Below are 21,594 nucleotides of genomic sequence, written 5' to 3'. Positions count from 1 at the left end.
ATTTACCCTAAGGTCACCAAAATGTCAGCTAGGTCCCATAATTTTGAATCACTGTCACGTGACCTACAGACCACCACTCTTCACTTCCCATCCCCCCCCCCAAAGAGCAAAGCTGTATTTTGTTTCTTCTGCAAATTTCACATGCAGTACAAAGTACAAAAAAAAAAAAAAAAACAACAACAAAAAAAAAACGAAACTTGTCTGGGACTCTGATTGTTCCCCAAATTCTACATCTTGCTTAAAATAAAGCAAGAAAAGCTCAGATCTCAATCACAGTGTGAGTTGCCAGCCCTGCCTCCTGCTCCCTCCACCCCATGTCCCGTACCCAAATTCTATACAGGATTTCTAGACCATCCTGAACTGCAAGGTGATAAGTACCAGTTTGTTTGCTAGTTCAGCTAAAAGCTCTGCCTCTACTTAGTTCAAGATCTAGGTTCAGGCCACAGCACTGAAGTTTTGCACCTGGACATAGCTCCTAACTTTTAGGCTGTAAAATGTTGTTTCAGATATCTGCTTTTGCCTACACGGGCAATTATGAAGATGAAGTGCAGTAATTGATGTGAAATTGTAAACTATAACAATTGTAAACTTTGGGGAGCTGACCAGCTCTTTTAGAGCCTGGTAGGAATTCAGTATCATGTGACTTGATGAGCACACATAAGCCAACTTGTAGACCTGCTGCCAGTCACAACATGTGTAAGTTCTGCTGGCCTCTGTCTCCAACATCAGTACCAGGGGAAGGATGCCGGACAAAGACCACTTCCTTTGGTGATAGCACTGTCACCCCCGTGCTAGGGTGCTTAGAGGGGTGTACTCAATAAACAGTCCACTGATCACTACTGCACACATCTAGGACTTGTTAATTTAGAATGTTTGTCTTATCAACCTTAGTTGATTAGGTATAGACAGTATAAAAATGAACTACATAAAAATATTAGCCTTATTACTGTTACAATCTTGTGCATGACAGAGATTGAAGTAACTTCATGAGCTGGCCTTGGCACACACACACCCTTGAACTCTTGAGTAATGCTCCTTCCTCTTAAGAAAACACGGACACATCACATTTGGTCCCTGGTGGGTGTTGGGTTGGGCACAGTGGGGCTGGTTGGCTTCCTGGGAGTCTCCCGCTGGAGAACCCCTGCCATGAGAAGGCAGTGAGTACACTCACCACAACCTGGCATGGCTGCGTCAGTTAGGTAAATTCTTAGTGAAAATGAACTGAGCATCTTTTTTGAAAAGGAAATTATAGAAAAGTCTGGAATATAACCTGGGATTATGGTGAGTGATGATGTCATCTTAGGCTCTACAGAACTAGAAATTTAGGACTGTAATTTCCTTCCACCTGAACCCCCCTACACACACCCAAACACACACACACACACACACACACACACACACACACACATACATACAGACCCATACACACACACCCCATTCATTCTGTTACCTCTCCACTCAATTGGGATGGAATCTAGGGCCCATGCCAGGCAGGTCCGCTGTCATTATACCACATTCCCAGTCTCATAATTCTCTTTCAAAAATGAGATGTGTTTTGGGATTCAGAACCCTGATGCCCCTTGATGCTCCAGCGAATCTGGAGCAGAATTGCTATGTACAAGCAATGACTGATTAATGGATTAATAAGTTCTAGTTAAGGCTTGCCACCAGTTAAGTTCCAGACATGATATATCTTGGTAATAAATTTGTTATGCACAACTGAAACAGCCAGGGAATCCTAATGAGAGGAAAGGCTAGGAGTGTGAACTCTGGAGCCACATGGCCTGGCTTCAAGTCCCAACCTTGCCGTGAGTGATTTTTGATCAACAGTTTAACCCTCCAAAGCTCTTGGGTTTTCATCTTTATATATATATAGTCATTTTTAAAAAAAACAGGCACACAAGATTCCATGTGCGCATTGCACTAGGTTTCTGTATCTATGTGTTGGGATAACAATGGTTTGGTTAGGGCTGGAAAGATGGCTCAGCAGTTAAGAGTGCTCAGACGGAAGACACGGGTTTCTTCCAGAGTCAGGGGATCCAACACCTAGACCCCATGAACACCTGCACTCAGATCCACCTGCCTTCACACAGGCACACATACGTGCGCTGAAATCAAAAGAAAGAAATTTTAAATTATAGTATCTGTCACAAAGGTGTTTTTATAAAACCATTAAAGCTGGATGAGAAGAGTGCTCTTTAGAGAGGCTGAGAAAAGAACTCAAGGCAGAGGTCAAGGCCAGCCTGGGCTATGTGCTAAGTTCCGGTGCATAATGTGAAACCCTGTCTTAAGACACAAATGACTGCCAAACAGAAACACATCAAAAAGAAATATTAGCACATGGAATATGCTCAGATCTTTATCCCATAGTAAGCGTTCTGTGAATCTTAACCAGTGTTATGAGCCCTACGAGAAGCCATGGGAACATTTCTTGACTGATAAGGCGGCTCAGTGTGTAAAGCCACCTACTGACAAACCCAGAGAACCAGCTTTTATCCCTGGGACCTACTTTGTAGAAGGAAAGGACTAACTCCCAAAAGTTCTACACACACACACACACACACACACACACACACACACACAAAGGGGATAAATAAAGCAAACATAATTTAAAAGACAACATTCCTCTTTCAGCATTATTTTGATGAGGGAAAGTCAGGCGTGGCAGCGTCTGCTGAATGCATGAGCATAGCACGTGGGGTAGGATGGGTGGTATCGTGATCATTTATAATTCTAATTTTCCAAGCTGGAATTCCATGGCTGTCCTTCTGGGTGCTTGCGCTCCCCACCCTCTGCTCCCGCCTACCTCCTGCCAAGCCCCAGGCCCTGGGTCCTTCCTTCATTTGCATTCTGTTTAAGTTGCACTGGGGCTTGATGAACTTGGCACTTGCCTTCCCACTGCAGCCACACAGGTGTGTTGGACTGTCTGGGATGCTTTCCCAGATGCTGACAAAAGCTTGGCAGCTGGATAGAGAGGAGAAACAAAAAGTTGGCTGGCATGGCATCTTCAGGTCTGACCCCTGATTCATCTAGAGAGCTCCGTGGCACCTTTGAATCTTTAAGGCAAATGATGAGCCCCCCCCCATCCCTACCACCACCACCACCACCACCACCACCACCACCACCACCACCACCACCACCACCTATGTACACAGCTTGGCTTTTCATCTTCTAGTTTGTTAGGTATTCCGGTCAAGTCTCAAATCTACAGAGATATTTTAACTTCAGGTGCTGTGTGGAGGAGTGGGTGTGAGGTAGGCTAGGCAGGACCCTGCAGAATGTGCCAGTGTGCCACAGCCTGGCCCGGTATCTTCTCTTGAGGCCACACATACTTGGCAAGTGTCTTTGTTACTCTCCTGAGGGGGTTGTTTGGGGAATGAAGGTGACAGATAATGTGGGGTGGGTTACTGGCTCGATCGGCACATGAGAGGATATGGAAAGAATTCTTTTCAAAGAGTTTTATTACATTAGATGTCGGAGCCTGTAAACAATTACAGCATTCAGGGAGTGCAGGGTTTAAATGAGAAACACAACTTTGCCAGATTACAGCAGCCGGATAAAATGGCATGGGCTCCGGAAATCTGTAATTAAATGTATTTTTGAAAATGAAAAATATAGTGTAACATCTGGTTTATTTCACTATAGTGCTTGGGTAATGCTTAAATAAATAAGTGTGACTGACTTTGGCTGATATTTAGGTTACTCTCTGTAAAAATCACTGTGTTTTAATTAAGCTTGTTTCTATTTGAATCTGTCTGTGTTGTAGGCAACAGATCGCTCACACACATATAGAAAGTGTGTGGTAGAAAATCTAACGTTCACTTTTTTTCTTGTTGCAGCGAATCTTCAACTCCTTGGTTTACACAGAGAAAATCTCAAACGGAGAAAGCGAAGTCCAGCAGGTAAGACGCTGTGGGACAGGGCACCTTGGTTTTATCTTGGTTTTTCATGGGGCTCCTTCCTGGTAGTCCCCCCTAGAGGTTTACCTCTTCCACTCTCCTACTTACATGGAGTCTTCCTGGATAATGGTGACCCTGACATTTCAGGGGCTTAGACACTGTGACTGATCCGCAGCCATTCCTGGGGTACCTTGGAAGCCTTTCCTTTGCCATGAATATCTGTGAGCTTGCCAGATCTGAAACCAATGAAATAGGTTTCATCTGGTGTAGAAAATAGGCATTGAGGCTTTGAAATAGACTCCCCATTCTGACATCTGTATGCACTCACTCTTCAGCCGTGGCACACAGTGTGTCGTGGCCCCATCCTCCGCCCCCCCAACACACACACACACACACACACACACTTTAGATTGTCAGTTTTATGTAAGAGAATCCTAATAGCTTCCTCGTGATGATGAAGTTAGTGGTCAGGCCAATGAGAACAGAGCTAACTTATCTTGATGGAAGAAGGCTCTTTCATTGCAGAAGCTCCTGCAAGTGGGCTTCATGGGCTTTTTCTTTCCTCTTTCTAGAAGTCTCCCCCCACCCCCTTTTTATCCTTTTTCTTCTTTATCGTCTTTCAGTGCTCTGTGCAGTCAGGATACTTACAGGCTAGATTCTGTTTGTCTATAGCTAGCTGGCATTGGTGGCAATGCCTCCCGCATGAAGACATGGTGTTGGTGAGCCTGAGCATAAATAATTAGCGCAGGCTGAGAAAATTGGTACCAGAGGAGGAGGCTTTAATTTCAGTTAATCCACCAACTTCATTCCAGCCTGACCGCCGACACGTAACTTGAAGCTGGGTTTGAAACTCCAGCGAGAAAGAGAACCAGGCTCCAAACCGGGGTGCAGCAGAGGGCTTGCCCAGGATAAAAAGACAAATATAATAAAATGGATCATGATGTAAATTCTGAGTTTCTTCTGTTCTTTTATTCATGGAGACAGCTTGACCCAATCTGAGCTTTTAAAAGCGCGCTCTCAGAAGAAAGGCTTTGTGTCAGGATGAAGTTCTTAGGGCTAGTTATTTATTTACAATTGAGTGCCGTAAGCTAAGCCCAGCGTTTCCTGTTTATAGGCGCAGGCCGGTGGTAGTCACTTTTAAGTGGTGATGCGGGACTCATTTTTCTTAGTTTGGATACTGTTCAGGATGACTAGCCGGAAATTGCTGTTGGTGTGCCACACTGAGTCTTGTCTTCCTTAGTCCCGACTTAAGCTTCTTCCCGAGAACCAGAAGGCACTTCAGAATCGTCCGATCTAGAAGAGTTGTTATGGACTATGATTTCTACACAAAGCCTGCTCGCTAGAGGAGCTGTTTCTGGTAGACACTGCTATTTGATAAGCCTGTAAAGAACGTGATCTGGGGTATCAGGTTAAGCCTCTTTTCTTGAAGTAACAGATACAGGTTCTTACACGGGCTGTTTCCGAACGTACAGCTGTTTTGCGTTTTGGGTCTGACATCATTGCTAAACCGGCTATGAGCAAGCTTGGAAGCCTTCGATATAACTGCTTGAAATTATATTAACTGTTGGAGCACCTACAGCACACTGGTGGGAGGCCATTTCAATATGTTGTGGCCAGATAACCTTCAGGAACAGTCTGTCCTACCAAAGGGGAGGAAACTGAGGCCTCAAGAGGTGAAAGAGGTCACCTGTACTCATGACTATTAAGTAGGAGAATAGGTTTTCAAAAATCTGTGGGACACAAACACACGCCGACTGTTCTTTTGGACCGCTGACTTTATTGTATACTTTCACTCAAAACAGATAGCTTTGCTAAACTGCCTTCACCTGAAAAGTCCACCTGCCTTCTCTCCGACTGTCTCGTTGTTCTTTCCTGGACTGAACCAAGACATACTTATCTTTAACTGCTCCAATGTGGCGTGCGCACACACACACACACACACACACACACCCCACTGCCCGCCAGAGCACCCCAAGCAAAGATGGCCTTAGGGTTCTATGTTTTCTCTCTAGACAGAAGAAAATTGCACCATTATTGTTCCACCTAAAATTTAATATACACAAGTCCTGAAAATTTTCTTCTGTCTCATGAGTTCTAGATCATTTCAGCACTGTGAGCCATTGAACAATAATGAAAGTGTAAGGCTGTGTGTTTGCTGAACCATCTGTCACTTCCCTGCAATGATTCACCTATAGCGTCCCCCATTTTATAGCAAAAAAAGACTCCTGATTAAGAACTGTACATAGTGGCTGATAAGACAGCACAGCAGGCAAAGGCACTTGCCCTGTTAGCCTGACCCTTTGAGTGTGATCCCCAGAACCCACATGAAAGGAGAAGGAGAAAACCAACTGTATGCAACTTACAGATGGGCCATGACACAAACCAATACTCACCACCCCCTATCCATTTACAGTATTAATAGTTAAAATAATTTTAAGCAGTTAAAAAGGCTCTGGACCCTGTGATACTAGACAGTACCCAGGAAAATACCTGCAGGAACGTGTTCAGCTGTCATGATTCCGCTTCTGTAAACCTTCCTACCATGGTCATGCGCACTTCCATCTCCTGTGAGCTTCAGAGCACTAGGAACTAATTTTTTTGTTTTTGTTTTGTTTTGTTGACTTTTTGAGACAGGGTTTCTCCGCGAAACCGTCCTGGCTGTCCTGGAACTCACTTTGTAGACCAGGCTGGGCTCGAACTCACTGAGATCCACCTGTCTCTGCCTCCCAAGTGCTGGGACTAAAGGTGTGGGCCACCATCACCCGGCCACTAGTAGCTAATTAATCACTAGTAACTAATTAATCTGTTTGCCCAAAAATTTGTAAAATTTCTAAAAGGTACATTCTAAGGAAATACATTAGAATAAATATATCAACCTGGACTTTGGAAGCCCTTGAATGACCTGCCAAAACGGGGAGGGGGGCTACCCTTTCTCTCAGAGATTATTATTCACTATACAACTGTGGCTAGCCTGTGTAGACCAGGCTGGACTCAAACTCACAGAAATCTGCCTGCCTTTGCCTCCCATCATTGGGTTTAAAGGGGTGTATCACTATACCCTGCTATTGCCATTTTTATCAATCATTCCCTTGCTTTGTTTGATGTTTTGGTTTGTCATATACATACTACCCCCTATCTTAGAGTTTCTACTGATGAAGCAAAACACCATGAACAAAAAACCAAGTTGGGGATAGAAGAATAAGTTATTTGGCTTACACTTTCAGATAGCCGCTCATCAATGAAAGAAATCAGAACAGGAACTCAAATCTGGAGGCAGGAGCAGATGCAGAAGTCATGGAGAGATGCTGTTTATTGGCTTGTTCCTCATGGCTTTCTCAACCTGCCTTCTCATAGAACTCAAGACCACCAACCCAGGGAGGAACCACCCACAATGGGTTGGGCCCTTCCCCATAGATCACTCATTAAGAAAATTTCCTTCAACAAGATCTACTTTTCTGCTTTTCTTTTTTTTTTTTTTCCTTTTTTTGTGGTGGTGAGGTGGTTTGTTTGTTTGTTTCCTGAGACAGGGTTACTCTATGTAGCCCTGGCTGTCCAAGAACTTGTCCTGTAGACCAGGCTGGCCTCAGACTCACAGAGAACTGCTTGCCTCTGCCTCTCAAGTGTTGGTAGTGAAGACGTATGTCTGCATGCCTGGCTTCAGCCAGATCTCATGGAGGCATTTTCTCACTTGAGGCTCCCTCCTCGCTGACTCTAGCTTATGTCACGTTTTCATAAACCTACCATGCATGCCCCCAAATTGATTTTTAGTTTTGCCTCATTTGTTCTTGACACGAATTCTACGTGTATTGTTTCTGTTCATGTGTCTTGCTGCCTTTGCTCTCGGTTTTTTAGGAGCCCTGATGACATCTACAGTTGGGTTCGTTATAATTTCTAATTCTATGGTATTGCAGAGCTTGTCACTTACGGATCTACTTTATAATGGGTTTTTTGGATTGTTTCTGTTATACTGCTCGTTTTTGTTGACAGTTCCACACAGTTTGTATAGGCTAATTTTTTTTTAATCTCAAGGACCTGTTCCTGCCGCCATTCCAATGTTAGAAGTTAGAAACGTGTTGTGTCTGTGTCTCCATGTGGTTCTTAGCCCTGAATGGAGGCAGGAAGGAGGGACTGTTGGGCTTTATTGGAGAGCCACTTAGCAAGCCCAGTGTTGAGGGTGCCTGGAGAATGACAAGCTACCCTCATAGTGGTGGCTTTGGGTTACTCTGCTAGGACAGAGTTGCAGATTTACTGAGGTACGTCCTGTTCAATACTTGATAGTTTTGTTTTTTGAAATTTTGCCAAGTTGAGGTATCTAGAAAGGGTATCTGAGAAGTTAGTTGAAGTGAACTTTTGCTTGTTTACAGTGCGTGCTTATGATTGTTTTCATTTTGAGTTCATGATCTCATGCATGCAAGGCAAGTGCTGTGTCCCCTTTTGGTAGTTGGTTGTTGTTGTTGCTAGTCCACTTATGCCTTTTTGGCATGATTCGTTGAGTTGTAAACTCTGTACTAAACCAGCCACATCCAAAGAGAAGACTCTGAGTAGATAAAGATACTGCATATCCATGCTATCTGGTCAACCATCCACTAGCCACATGTGACTCTAAATCACCTGAAATGTGTCCAGAGATTCTAACTGATCAGATTTAAATTTTTACTTCATTTTAATATAGCTATGCTGGCTGTAGCTTGTGTACTTAGAGTTTGTATCTCCCATGTTTCAACTTGTCCTTTCACTTTAATATATCTTTTAAAGAAGTAAAAAATTTAAGTCGGGGTTTTTTGTTGTTGTCATTGATTTTTGTTTTGTTTTGCTTTTTTTTTTTTGTTTCTTCGAGACAGGGTTTCTCTGTGTAACAGTTCTGATTGTCCTGGAACTCGCTTTGTATTCCAGGCTAGCTTTGTATTCCTTAACCTCACTCAGATCTGCCTGCCTCTACCTCCCAAGTGCTGGGATTTTTGAGTCACTTTTTAAAGCTCAGGTGAAAGTGCTTGCTGCCAGGTCTTACAGTCAGAGTTCTGTCCCCAAGACCAATCAGGGTGGGACATTGTCACAGTTTACAAAAAGATTATTCCACAACATTTCCCCTTTTTGTCTAAATAAAAAGGAAAGATTTTAACTTTAACATAGTAAACTATATATAATAAGAACAATTATCAGGTATTATCTTAATAGAAATGAAAGATATTAACAAATGAAGCTATCTATAATAAGAGAAATTATCAAATAAGAATTATATTCACACTATCCAGTCCATTTATATTTGGAGAAAATTCTCTATTATCTATCTTATCTTGATGAATTTAAAGTTTTATACCTAAACCATTTTCTATTATGACTTGTATTACCATACTAAAACTATCTTTTTAGACCTGAAAGTATTTTTTAAAGATAACTTAGCTTTTATGCCTCTCAAGCTTATAAACTTTATGTCTCTTATGTAAGTTTCTTTTTTGAATTTTGTAACAAGGGAGACTATAAAAGTATAACTAGCTAATCTTTAATCTCCCTCCAAAACTCAAAAATGATAAAATATTACTTGAGTAAACAGGAAGGGCAGAGTTAGCAACTTCTAAAACTATAGATATTATGCAAACAACTTACTGCCTGGACAGTCAACCAAGGTTCCTCTGCAATGTGGGGGCTTCAATATTTGACCTACAAGCCTAGAATATCTGACAGACTTTTCCATGAAGCAGGAATTTTTTGAAGGACTGTCCCAGCTTGTCTTGGCCAAGTTCAGCAATTGCTTTCTTTTGTGTCCTACTTTTCCAGTTTGGACAACATACTGTCAGCAGTTGAGGCAAGGGCAGTTTCTTGCCCAGTAACTAACTTTTGCCACAAAGAAAGTAAATTCTATATGGAGGTTCTTCAATGCCCTTTGTCTTTTCTGAAGTAGATTGGTATTGCCAGAAGCAGATGTGTCTCATTGTCATGAAGAGTCTTACGTTATTTAGATGCCATATTCTGTAGGCCTTTGAAGTGTTTAAGGATCACCTATCTAAAATATATATTTGTATGACCTTGAAAACATACCTAACATGAATACAAGTTTAATTGTTATAGATAACTTTTATCCTGTATTTCTTTATTATCCTAAATGACTTTCAAGGACTAAAACTTTACATTACATTTTTAAATGAACTGTATAAGTACAATATCTGAAACAAGAGATAGAAGCATATATACAGTATAGCAAAATAACCTTAAATTTATACTCATATATAAAAATCCATATCAATGTAAAATATTTGAGAATCATGTCAAAAGTAGATTCAAAAATCTACCCTTTTATCCCATCATGTCTATACTATATCCCCCCCCATTGTCCCTTCAGAAAGAAATCCCTGAATCTAATCTTCTTTGTCTAGCTTTTTTCCTGACTATGACCAATAACAGCTTGTAACCAACTCCCTTACATGATGATAAACATCCAAAACCAAGTGTCCCACCTCTTGGGAATGTGAGCATCATGTTTTCCAGACTGCTTCTTGTTGTCTGGGGGCAATTACATCTTTAGGGGATCCTGAGAAATTAAGATAATGGTCAAATCCTGGGAGAGCTAGCTGTTGTCTTGTCTTGGTCTGATGGGAAAATGTGGGACTTATTGGAAGTCTGGCTGGAGTATTGTGTGAAGCTAGACTATCTCAGCCAGCAGCCTTGACACTTCTGAATGTAAAACTCTGAGGAAACTGCAACAGAAGCATTCTGAGATGCTGGATCACCTGGGCCACCCATTTTTATTGCTATTTGGTCCCCTATCTCTGAAAACACACAAATTTTCAAAGGTAACATGCATATCTGCATTACCACAAGTATGGAATATGTCGTGTGCACAAGTCAGTCAAAGATGATTGTTTTGTTTTATGTTTGAGCAGGTAAAAGGCATCTGTCAACCTTATCAATTTATTTGGACTGTATAATCAAACTGTAGTATACATCTCTATACATGCCATATGAAAGGATGGCTTGAAATAAGTCATGAGGACTCGTTGTAAAAGAAAGCAGCAGACCGCTTCCCACCACCCGGCTCATGGCTAGGTTTACCCAAAATAATTACACAGAAACTGTATTCATTTAAACACTGCCTGGCCCATTAGTTCTAGCCTCTTATTGGCTAACTCTCACATATTGATCTAACAACCCATTCTTAATAATCTGTATCGCCACTTGACTGTGGCTTACCAACATGAGTCTAACCAGTGTCCGTCTTGGAGAGGAGAGCCATGGCGTCTGCCTGACTCTGCTTTCTTTCTCCCAGCATTCTGTTTGGTCTACTCCACCTATCTAAATTCTGCCCTATCAAAAAGCCAAGGCAATTTCCTTATTTAACCAATGAAAGTAACACATAGACAGAAGACCCTCCTACACCAAGGACTCTGTAGCCAACAAGACTTATCATGTCTCTTCTCATCTCTGAGCTGTTCCCATGCAGAGGGATCAGCTTATTTGTCACCTGTCTTGTAGTCTTTCTTGGCTTCCTCTCCCCTTGTCTGCAGCCAAGATCCTCAGGAGATCTCCACCAGTCAAATCTGATCTCTATTAACCTTGAAAGAAACCACAGCCTTTCATTTCCCATGGAAACAAAAACGTAAACTCTTCCCCAATGTAATGCATTTTCCCTTTCATTGTAAAGTTAAGGCATTTCTAATGAATATAGGTTGGTTTAACTCAGCAGTCCCTTCCACAATCCAGTGTCTCTCAGCAATTGTTGTCTGTCCATTAGCATTCAAAGAATTCAAAATTAGCAAAGCACCATATAAGGTCCAAATTCCCTGTATTATAATATTTCCCATCCTTGTATGGCTTATTCTTCTTTTAAAAAAAATACTTCTCTTTGAAGAGTCTACTTTATTGTCTTTAAACTATTGGATTTTTTATGACTGTCTATATCCTTTTTCTTAAGTCTAAGCACATTGCTAAACAAGCCATAATATATTTAGACTATTTTTTCCATCTGAACCTGCTTTATTGCCTATCTGCAATCGCTTCTGTCTACATGAGCAAAACTTTAAACCACTGTGCATTGGTGACTCAAGCCTGCAGGCAATGAGCAGAAGGTGTGTCTCTGTGCCACTGATCACATGAGAGACTGAGGGAGTTGAAAGCTTCGTTTGACTCTGTCTTTTCAGGTCTTATGTGGAAATGTGTGTCCCCATGTTGGGCACCATTTGTAGTTGACTTCTTGTTGGGACCATCAGTTCTTCAATAATGACATGGAGACTTATTGTTAATTATGAAAGCTTGATTAATAGTTAGGCTTCCTTCTAACTAGCTCTTATAGCTTAAACTATTTCTATTTATTTATATTCTGCTTTGTGGCTTTATTACCTCATCTCTGTATTATCCATACTGCTGACTCTGTATCTCTCCTGGCATCTCCTTCCCCTTCCCAACCTCCTCTCTGCCCTGAATTCCTGCCTAGCTATTGGTCATTCAGCTTTTATTAGACTAATCAGGGTGACACATATTCCATAACAATTATTATTAAATTTAATTTATTTCTTGCATGTTTGTATGAGGGAGAGGGAGAGCAAGCAAACAGGCAAGCATGTGTTGTCCATGGAAGCCAGGGGCATCGTGTTCCATGCAGCTGGAGTTATAGGTGGTTTGGAGCTCCCTGACATGGGTGCTGGGAACCAAGCTTAGGTCTGATGTGGAAGCAGTACTCATTCTCAACTACTGAGTCATTTCTCCAGCCCTTGAGTATATTTAAAGGAGTTTTTAAACAAGTATTTTAGGTGCGTGAATGTTTTGCCTCCATGTATGTCTGTGTACCACATGTGTGGTCTGAGGCCAGAAGAGGGTACCAGATTCCCTGGAAATGGAGTTACAATTTTGAGCTACTACATGGGTGCTGGGACTTGAGCTCGGGTCCCTTGGTAGAGCACCAAATGTTCTTAATCATCAAGCCATCAACTGAGTCCTCTGGTTCTACCGTCATATAACAAGTGTTGAAATCTGGTGAAATAATGCCACTCCTTTCATTTACATTTCTTGGTTTCTTGTGTCATTTCTCATGCTAGTTAAGTCCTGAGGCTCTCTCTGTCCTTGGTGTCTATCCCTATGACCAGAGTGGATATTCAGGGTCTAAGATGTTGATTGGGACTGGCTTTCTGCCTACATACCATACTCTGAGGACACATCACTAAGGATAGTAGTGTCCCCCATAGTAGTTTTATTTTCACTAATCCCACTGTCTTCCTCACTATAGAGACAATTATAATTGATTGTAGGATATATATATTTAAGAAAGAAACAATAGGTGGGTATTTCAAAACCAATTATTGACCTTTCTACTCACAGTTGTTGTTTTGTTTTGCTTTGCTTTGTCTTTTCTCATGTTTTATGACAGGTTCTCATGGAACCCTGGGTGACCTCAAATGTGCTATGTAACCGAGGATGCCTTTGAACTAATGATTCCTTTGCCTTTGCCACCTAAGTGCTGGGACCACAGGAGTATGTCCCTACACGGTACTAGGAGTGGAACCCAGGGCTCCATCTATACAAGCACTTTACCAACTGAGCTGTATCCCCAGCTCCGTTGCTCTCAGTTTTAAATCAGAATCTTTAGAAGAAGAGCTTATATTTAGGGCACAATGATGTTTGCACACACATATGCAGACATGTGCAAGTGCAAACACGCACACACACACACACACACACACACACACACACACACACACACACACCTGTCTAAAATCCCGCCATACGTTCTCCATCACTTTTCCTTTAAGAAAACTAGAGCCCATAGGTTCTTGCCATCTGTTTTTGCTAATAAGATCTTCTTGAGAGTCATATCTTATTTGTGCACATCATGGAACTTGGCAGGAAATCTAATGCATTGTTAATATCTTTGGTTAAGGGAGCAAAGTAATTAACACTAATAAAAAAAAGCATTTCATGATTCTTGACTCTGACCACAAAATTCTCTCTGGTGCACTGTTTTTCTTGCTTTTACCCATTATGACTTTGCATTAACCCTCAGAAGCTGGGTCTAAATTGCTTAACAGTGTGTGTTTTAAGTCTTCGATTAGTTTGTTGTCTGCAGTGTTCTTGCCAAGAGACAGTGGCAGCAGCCTCAGGAGAAAATTCCATCCCACACATTCTTGTGAGGGACCCGTCCCATAGTTGCACACTTTGAGTAATTCAAGGCATTAAGTTGTATGCACACACAAAAGCATTATGTGAAGTTGAATCTGAGTCAAGAAAAACATTTTTGAGCAAGTGGCCCCAAAAGTAGCAAAACACACTTCCTTGTGGTAAAGAAGAAACAAAAGGAGGCAGAACTTCTGGGGCTCTGGCTCCATCCCCTAAAGGAGTCAGAGCCACCTTGGACTTCTTTCAAGGCATCTGTCTTTTTTTCAATTGCTTCTGTAATTATTTATACTAATAATCGACTTAACAAAATGGCAAATAATCTCTTCGTTATTAATGATTCAGGCGCTGTTCAGTTGCTGGCAGTGGTGGCTTTAGAGAGCTGCGGAGATCATTTAAGTGGGCAACTGTGGGGAGTGAGCCAAGGATTCAGGAAGCAAACCTGATGTTGGTCAAGGCTGTCTGCATGCTGCTCTCCCCTTCTGCAGGTCACTGTGCCCTCGGGATCTTCCCCATCAGATGAAAACAGCCTGGTCTTCTGCATTAAAACAAAACCCCACACACGCACACTCATACACACACACACACACACACACAGAGAGAGAGAGAGAGAGAGAGAGAGAGAGAGAGAGAACCACTTTACTCTCTACCTACACTCCCGTTTCTTTCTTGACAGCATAGCCCATCCAAACTATTTCCTAGTTCTAGAACTGGCCCTATTCAATGCCACCCATGGCCTCCATGTTGCTAATTTTGTGATCTTCATTTATATAACTAACAGGAATATGAAACAGTGATTTTCACCTTTTAAAAATATATTACTTGTTCTTATTTTATATGTATGAGTGTTTGCTTGCTTTGTATGTGTTGTATGCTTGTAGAATTCAGAAGTGTCACAGGTTTCCTAGCACTGGAGTTATGGTATCTGTGAATTCCCATATAGGAGCTGGGAACCAAACCTGGGTCCTCTGCCTAAGCAGCAGGTGCTCTTGACTGCCTGAACCATCTCTAGCCCCTTCCCCTTTCATCATCTTGATTGACCTTTAGGGTTACCATAAATCTTGAGGACAGCACAGTTGCTACCTTGTTGGTCTGAGCCTGTCTCCATCCTTGGAACTTGGCCTGCCTTGCTCCCTAGATTCTTCTCGTTGTTATGGCTGTCAGTTTTGTTTTGTTTTTGACACAGGGTCCTGTGGAATTGCTATGTATACCAGGTTGGTGTAAAGTCACAGGTCCTCCTGCCTCTGAGTCATCCCAAGTTCTGGGATCAAAGATGCGTGCCTTTGATTTCTGGCTGATGGAAAGTTTCATTACTGGCATATACACAGTGTGTGTTATTATATCTTCTTAAATTATAAATCGTGGCACTGGGAAATGTGCTGACTCTTTTCTAGGGCGGGATCATCCTTGAAGTCTATCACCTGATGTTTCTGCTGACCCCTCCCTGCAGCCCCAAGTTTCTTATTTTTTTATATTTTTATGGTTCATTTAACTTTATTTCATGTGCATTTCATGTTTATGAAGGTGTCAGATCCCCTGCAACTGGATCTTCAGACAGTTGTGAGCTGCCATGTGGGTGCTGGGAATTGAACCCAGGTCCTCTGGAAGAGCAGTAAGTGCTCTTAACCACTGAGCCATCTCTCCAGCTCCCCCCCCCCCAGCCCCAAGTTTATTGCCCCTGCTTGTAATGCCCTTTCAGGGGCATTTCCTTTGCCTTTCTATTTGGCTTTTTCTTTCTTTTTAGAACATCATAATGACAAGCATTTTCTTTTGATGTCTATTGGATACAAATAAAATGTATCTATTAGAACATGTAGGTGATACTGACCTTTAAAAAAAATCTAACTTAAAACATTTTTTTTTTCAGTTTGCTCTTTTGGTTTTAGACACAAAATGTATGTCATTATTAGTTCAGGGGATCCTTACACCCCGATCTCCAGCTTGCTGGAATTACAGGTATATACCACCAAGTCTGCTCACATTTCTCCGTCAAACCAAGAGTTTCTGGGGATCTTTAACCACTTCACAATTAATGTGATAGTGAGATTATTGGAGTTGGGTGAACAATTTCTTTCATTATCCTCCCTTTTGTTCCTTCTTAGCACCTCCACCCTCTTTTTTGACTTTTAATTAATTAATTTGTGTGTGATGTTGGGGATGAAACCCAGAGCCTCATGCATGATAGTTAGGAACATTACCACTGAGCTAAACTTCTAGCCCCAAATCTTTAAGTTAAAATAAAGTCGATCTACTTAATCTTTTCAGCTACATTTTTTATTTATCTATTTTGAGAGGAAATGCCCTAGAGATTATAACGAATACTCTTTAATTTTTAGTCTGCTAAAAGTTAGTATTCTGCCACCCACCAAAACTTTTACCCTTGTAATTTTATAGGCCACTTTCCACAGCTCTGCCCTTTATGCTAATGCTGTCTGTTTTGCATTACAAACTGCAGAAGACATGGCTGCTACTTTTCCTTTAAGCTGCTGTATTCGCAAATGTTGATGTCAATAGGAGAAGCTCTTGTCTAACTTACATACTCACATGTCCAGTGCTCTCCATTCTCTGTAAAGGCACGGACTGATGGCATCCAGAGCACGTCTTGTTTTTCTTAGAGTGCAGACATCCAGGAGACAAATCCTGATTGCATTTCTTTCCTTCATGCATCTGGAGAATTTCCCACCTCATCTTTTCCCTCAGATGTTTTTGACTCAAACCAAATTCTGAGAAGTGAGGCAGTTCAGCTGGTAGGCGGGTCACTCACCTGTTCTTCTGACTCTGTGACCCGCACCTGGGCACCAGAAAGACGTCCACAGTGGGTGGGGGATAACAAACCAAACTCTGGATTGATTTTTTTTTCCTTTTAAAAAATGTTTTTATTTTATGTGTATGTACCTGAGTATATGTGTACGTCACTTGTGTGCAGGTGCCCAAACAGGCCAGAAGAGGGCCTCAGAGCCCCTGGAGCCAGAGGTAAAGGCTTTTGTGAGCCTGGGCCTTAGAAACAGAATCCTGGCTCTCTGCAAGAACAAGTGCTCTTCACAGTTGAGCCATCTCTTCGGCTCTCTCCTCATTTTTCTTTTAATGTTTTTGGAAGCTTTTTGCTCTTTGCCAGATGCCTTAGCTTCTAATCATGAATCAGTGAAAATTGTTATGTACATATGTTTTTTGTTTTATTTTTTTCTTTCCTCTGGTTGATCTCCAGGTTTTCTTTTCTTTCTTTTTTTTCTTTCTTTCTTTTAAAGTTTTCTTTTCTCCTTTTTAGAAACCTGATTATGACTGACTAGGCACAACAATTTTTACATTTATTCTGCTTGGGGTTTTGTGTGGTGGGGTTTTGTTTTGTTTTTTTGTTTACTTGTGCTGAGCCTTCTGGACCTGTGTATGTATGTCATTCATCAAATGCAGGCATCTGGGGGCCATTATTTCTTCAGCTATCTTTTCACTGTGTGTTTCTGCTTCCCTGGATCCCTGATTACATGGATACGTGCTGTTCTGCTCTTTACAAGAACCACATGACCCCGTCTCCCTCTCTGCCTGTTTCTTTTTTACCTTTCTAATCTTCAGATTACACCACTTTTATTGATCTATATTTAAGTTTACCCTTAGCTCAATTAATTCTGTATTAAATCTCCAGTACATATATTTCTAAATTTTAGACTTTGTACTTTTCAGTTCCAAGATTTCTATTTTTAAATTTTTTCTGCTATTTCTTTTTTCACAATTCATAAGCCTATTTATTTTTTACAAACTTGAGCACAATTATAATAGCTACCTTTAGATTCTGACATCTAAAACATTAATTTGACTGAGCATGGTAACTCACACCTTTAATCACAGCACTCTGGAGACAGAAGCAGATCTCTGAGTTCAAGGCCAACATGGTTTGCATATTGAATTCCAGGCCAGCCTGCGCAGTAAGACACTGTCTGAAAAATTGAAAAGTCATTTCTTAATGTTGTTTGGAGTGGTGGCGGGGGCCCACGTAGAGGTCAGAAGACAGCCTTGCGGAGTTGCTTTTCCTTCTTGCCTTCACAAGGCTTTCTGGGATCAAACTCTAGTCAAAAGGCTTTCGTGGTGCCTTTTTCTGCTGCGCCACCTTTCCTACCCCTGAACTTGTGAAATTCATTATGCGTAGCATCTTTTTATGAAAAATGTTTCACACTTACAGTTTTCTTGATATGTCAAAAATATACAAGTTTCATCTTGATTATTATGAAAAAAACTTGGATTCTGTTCCTCTGAGAATTATTTTTGTTTGTGTGTGTTTCTTTGTTTTGATAGGCAATTGGCTTGATAGGGCTCAAGTTCAGTATGTTTCACGGACAGCAGTTTCTCTGTCAGCTCCGTTTAATCCACTCCTAAAGATAGGGGTCTAAATGTTTCTGGCCCCGAAGGTGTCTCAACACTTTTTTTTTTAAATAAATGACTTATATCTATTCTCATAACTTTTCTTAGTTTTCTAAATTATTAGGAAATTTTACCTGAAAGATGTCACTCACTGGAACATACTAAAAATGAAGCATAGTGACTTCATAAAAAAATAGATATTTAGCTGATATTACCACTCCAAATTCTTCTCTGAGCGCAGTCATGGCTGAAACATCGAGGCAGTGAACTGGTCCCACCTGCAAGCAGGATGCAGCCCGCAGCGGTTGCACTTCACCTTCCACAGGGGCGGTGCTTGAAGGGGGTCCATGCTGCCTCCCACCCTAAGAATGCCTTCCCTCAGAGAGGTAGTTAGCTAAGCGGCAACCTGCCCTAGTCAGCATTCTCTGGGCTCAGCTGTCAGCAGTCAGGCCTGACAAGTGTGATGTCTCACCATTCTAGAGCAGGAAGGAACTTTGGAGACCATGGAGACAAGACCAGGAAGGTTGTGAACCTTTGGACATCCCCAGTCAGAGGTGAAGACCAAAAGGTCCTCACCGTTTGAGGTAGAGAACTTGAGAACTCTCTGTCACTTACTGTCTGGTTTTTGACGGAAGGTTTAACATTTCAGTACCTGTTTGCACTTTGTCTGTAACAGAGAGATAAGGGTCTGTTGTGCCAGTGTGCTGAAGACTGAGGTTGGCACAGAGTGGGCATTCAGTATTCTGCTTCCAGAGAGCAAAAGGTGATGAGGATCAGTATAAGAGGGAAGGAATGAGAAGATCCCCCTTTTTTTTTGTTCTGGAAGATGAATTCTCTTGGGTGAAGCCTAGGAGGAAAGATCTGCGTACATCGAAAGGAGAATTTTCAAAAGAAGTTGATCACAGAAAGGCCCCAAAAGGGGCTTGGAGAAGTCTTAAATAGAAGCCCTACTAACTGAGATTATAAAACCGGACCCAGGGTGTATTAGGTTTTTTCATTTCTGTTTCTAATTTCAGTTCCAAGAGATACTCCAGCATCAGAAAGTTTGGTTATGTTTGGTTATGTTCTTAAAGCATGTTAGGTAGCACAGGAGTGGAAGTAGGTTGTAAGTTTGCTTATGTTGCCCAACTATGTATTGTAACACAGGAAGAGACAAGTCAAGAAACTATCTCAGACTCAGAGGATAGCTTAGTTTCAGGAATGCTTGCCTGGTAGGCATGGAGCCCTGGACTCTTATCACCAGTTTCATATAATGGGAGTTTGACGGTAGGTACCTATAATCTCAGCACTCAGGTAGTAGAAGCAGGAAGAGGAAGATTAGGTATTCATGGTTGTTCTTGGTTACATAGTAAATCCACGGTCAGTCTGGGCTACATAATACCCTATCTAAAAATAAAATCAAGAGAGCCTGCAGAAGAATGACATTGTTGTTTTTGAATCCTGCTGTCAGCTAATAAATATGCATTGAAAAATGACTAGAAACCCACAGAAACAGCTGACCCGAGCTAGTGGGAGCTCACTGGCTCTGGACTGAGAGCTGAGGAACCCGCGTAGGACAGAACTAGACCCTCTGAATGTAGGTGACAGTTGTATGACTTGGGCAGTTTATGGGGTCCCTAGTCATGGAACCAGTATTTATCCCTAATGCATGAACTAGCATTTTTGGAGCCCATTCTCTATGGAGGAATACCTTGCTTAGCCTAGCTATAGGAAGGAGGGCCTTAGTCCTACCTCAAATGATATGATAGACTTTGACTCCCCATGGGAGGCCTCACCCTGTCTGAGGAATAGAGGGAAGGTGGAGGGAGTGGGAGAAGGGGAAGGATAGGAAACTAGTATTGGTATGTAAAATTAAAAACGATTGTTTTAAAAAAATAGAAATTAAAAAAAGAAAAGAAAAATGACTCGAGATAGTCTTGCATCTTTGATGTGGAAAGCCCTGTCTGTTTTGCTTTTACTGGTTAATGAATAAAGCCATTTCAGCCAGTGGCTTAGCAGAATAGAGCCACTGGGGAAACTAAACTGAATGCTGGGAGAAAGAAGATGTGGTCAGGAGAAGCCATGTAGCCCCACCACCTAATGGAACCTTGCCAGTAAGCCACAGCCATGTGGCGATACACAGATTAATAGAAATGGGTTAAATTAAGATATAAAAGCTAACCAATAAGGACCTAGAGCTAATAGGCCAAATAGTGATTTAATTAATACAGTTTCTGTGTGGTTATTTCGGGAATCTGGGCAGCTGGGAAACAAGTCTGGGCAGTTGAGAAACGAATGAGCAGCTTCCATCAACAAATCTTGATATTCATGTTTCCAAAATCTGGTAGCTTGCAGGTTCTGGTTTTGTGTATGATATCTTAGTAAAGTATTCTCAAGATTCAGACTTGTCCAGACTGGAGGAAACCCAGAGGTGGAGGTGGGTGGATTTCATATTTTTTCTAGGCCCCCACCACACCGGTCTCCCATTTGTCCCCAGGGGATTGTGTTGTTCACTTTCTTATCCAGATTCAACCGGCTTGTGGTGAAGGTAAGCAGTCACTAAAAGTTGGTTGAATGTGTGTATGAAAAGCACCAAATCTGTAGGAAGTCTACAAAAGCTGAGAGGTACCAGAGCCATTCAGATGGGAAGTGACAGTGAATCAATGGAAAACCAGAGCAAATAGAGGGTTTCCTGTCAGCCTGAGCCCTGCACCTGTGCCTGGTTAGCTAGTGCCTAGGTTTCTGGGTCTGTTTAACCTCCTCTCTTCTTGGTCTGACTCTTCAGAAAACAAGGTAGAGGACACTATGGTTCAGCAGTTACGAGCACTGACTGCTCTTTTAGAGGACCTAGGTTCCATTCCCATCACCCATAACTAACTGTCTGTAACTCCAGTTCTAGGGCATCCGGTCTCATCCTCTCCTGGCCTCTATGGGCACCGGTCTCACAAATGATACTCAGACAACCATGCAGGCAAAACACTCACACATAAAATAAAAGCTTTCAAAAAGAAAATGTGTTACCTATACACAGTAGAATTTTATTTGGACACAGCGAGAAACTGAATTATTCTCTTTGCAGGTGAGTGGATTGTAGCAGCCTACACGTGACTTTCAAACAGGCTCCAACAGTGGATGGAGCTAGAAAATGTATGAGTGAGATAACCCAGACCCAGAAAGACAAACATTGTGTGTTTTCACTCGTGTGGATCTTAGTCTTGAATCTTTAGATTTGTGTATTTAACTGTCAAATCCAGGAAACCAGGGGCAG

The 21,594-nt window shown here is 41.7% G+C and overlaps 1 protein-coding gene across 1 annotated transcript in view; it reads left to right on the top strand.

Annotated features, from left to right (window-relative positions):
• The window catches only part of Cachd1 (cache domain containing 1), a 233,878-nt gene that overhangs the window by 81,423 nt on the left and 130,861 nt on the right, over window positions 1-21,594 (top strand). Inside the window, exon 2 of the mRNA XM_048453156.3 lies at window positions 3,840-3,902. Coding sequence (XP_048309113.3) covers window positions 3,840-3,902 — 63 coding nt within the window. The remainder of the gene's footprint in view (window positions 1-3,839; window positions 3,903-21,594) is intronic.

Source organism: Myodes glareolus, chromosome 3 (assembly GCF_982192425.1).
Source record: "Myodes glareolus chromosome 3, mMyoGla1.1, whole genome shotgun sequence".
Taxonomy (NCBI): domain Eukaryota; kingdom Metazoa; phylum Chordata; class Mammalia; order Rodentia; family Cricetidae; genus Myodes; species Myodes glareolus.
This window is presented reverse-complemented; position numbering and strand designations above follow the sequence as displayed.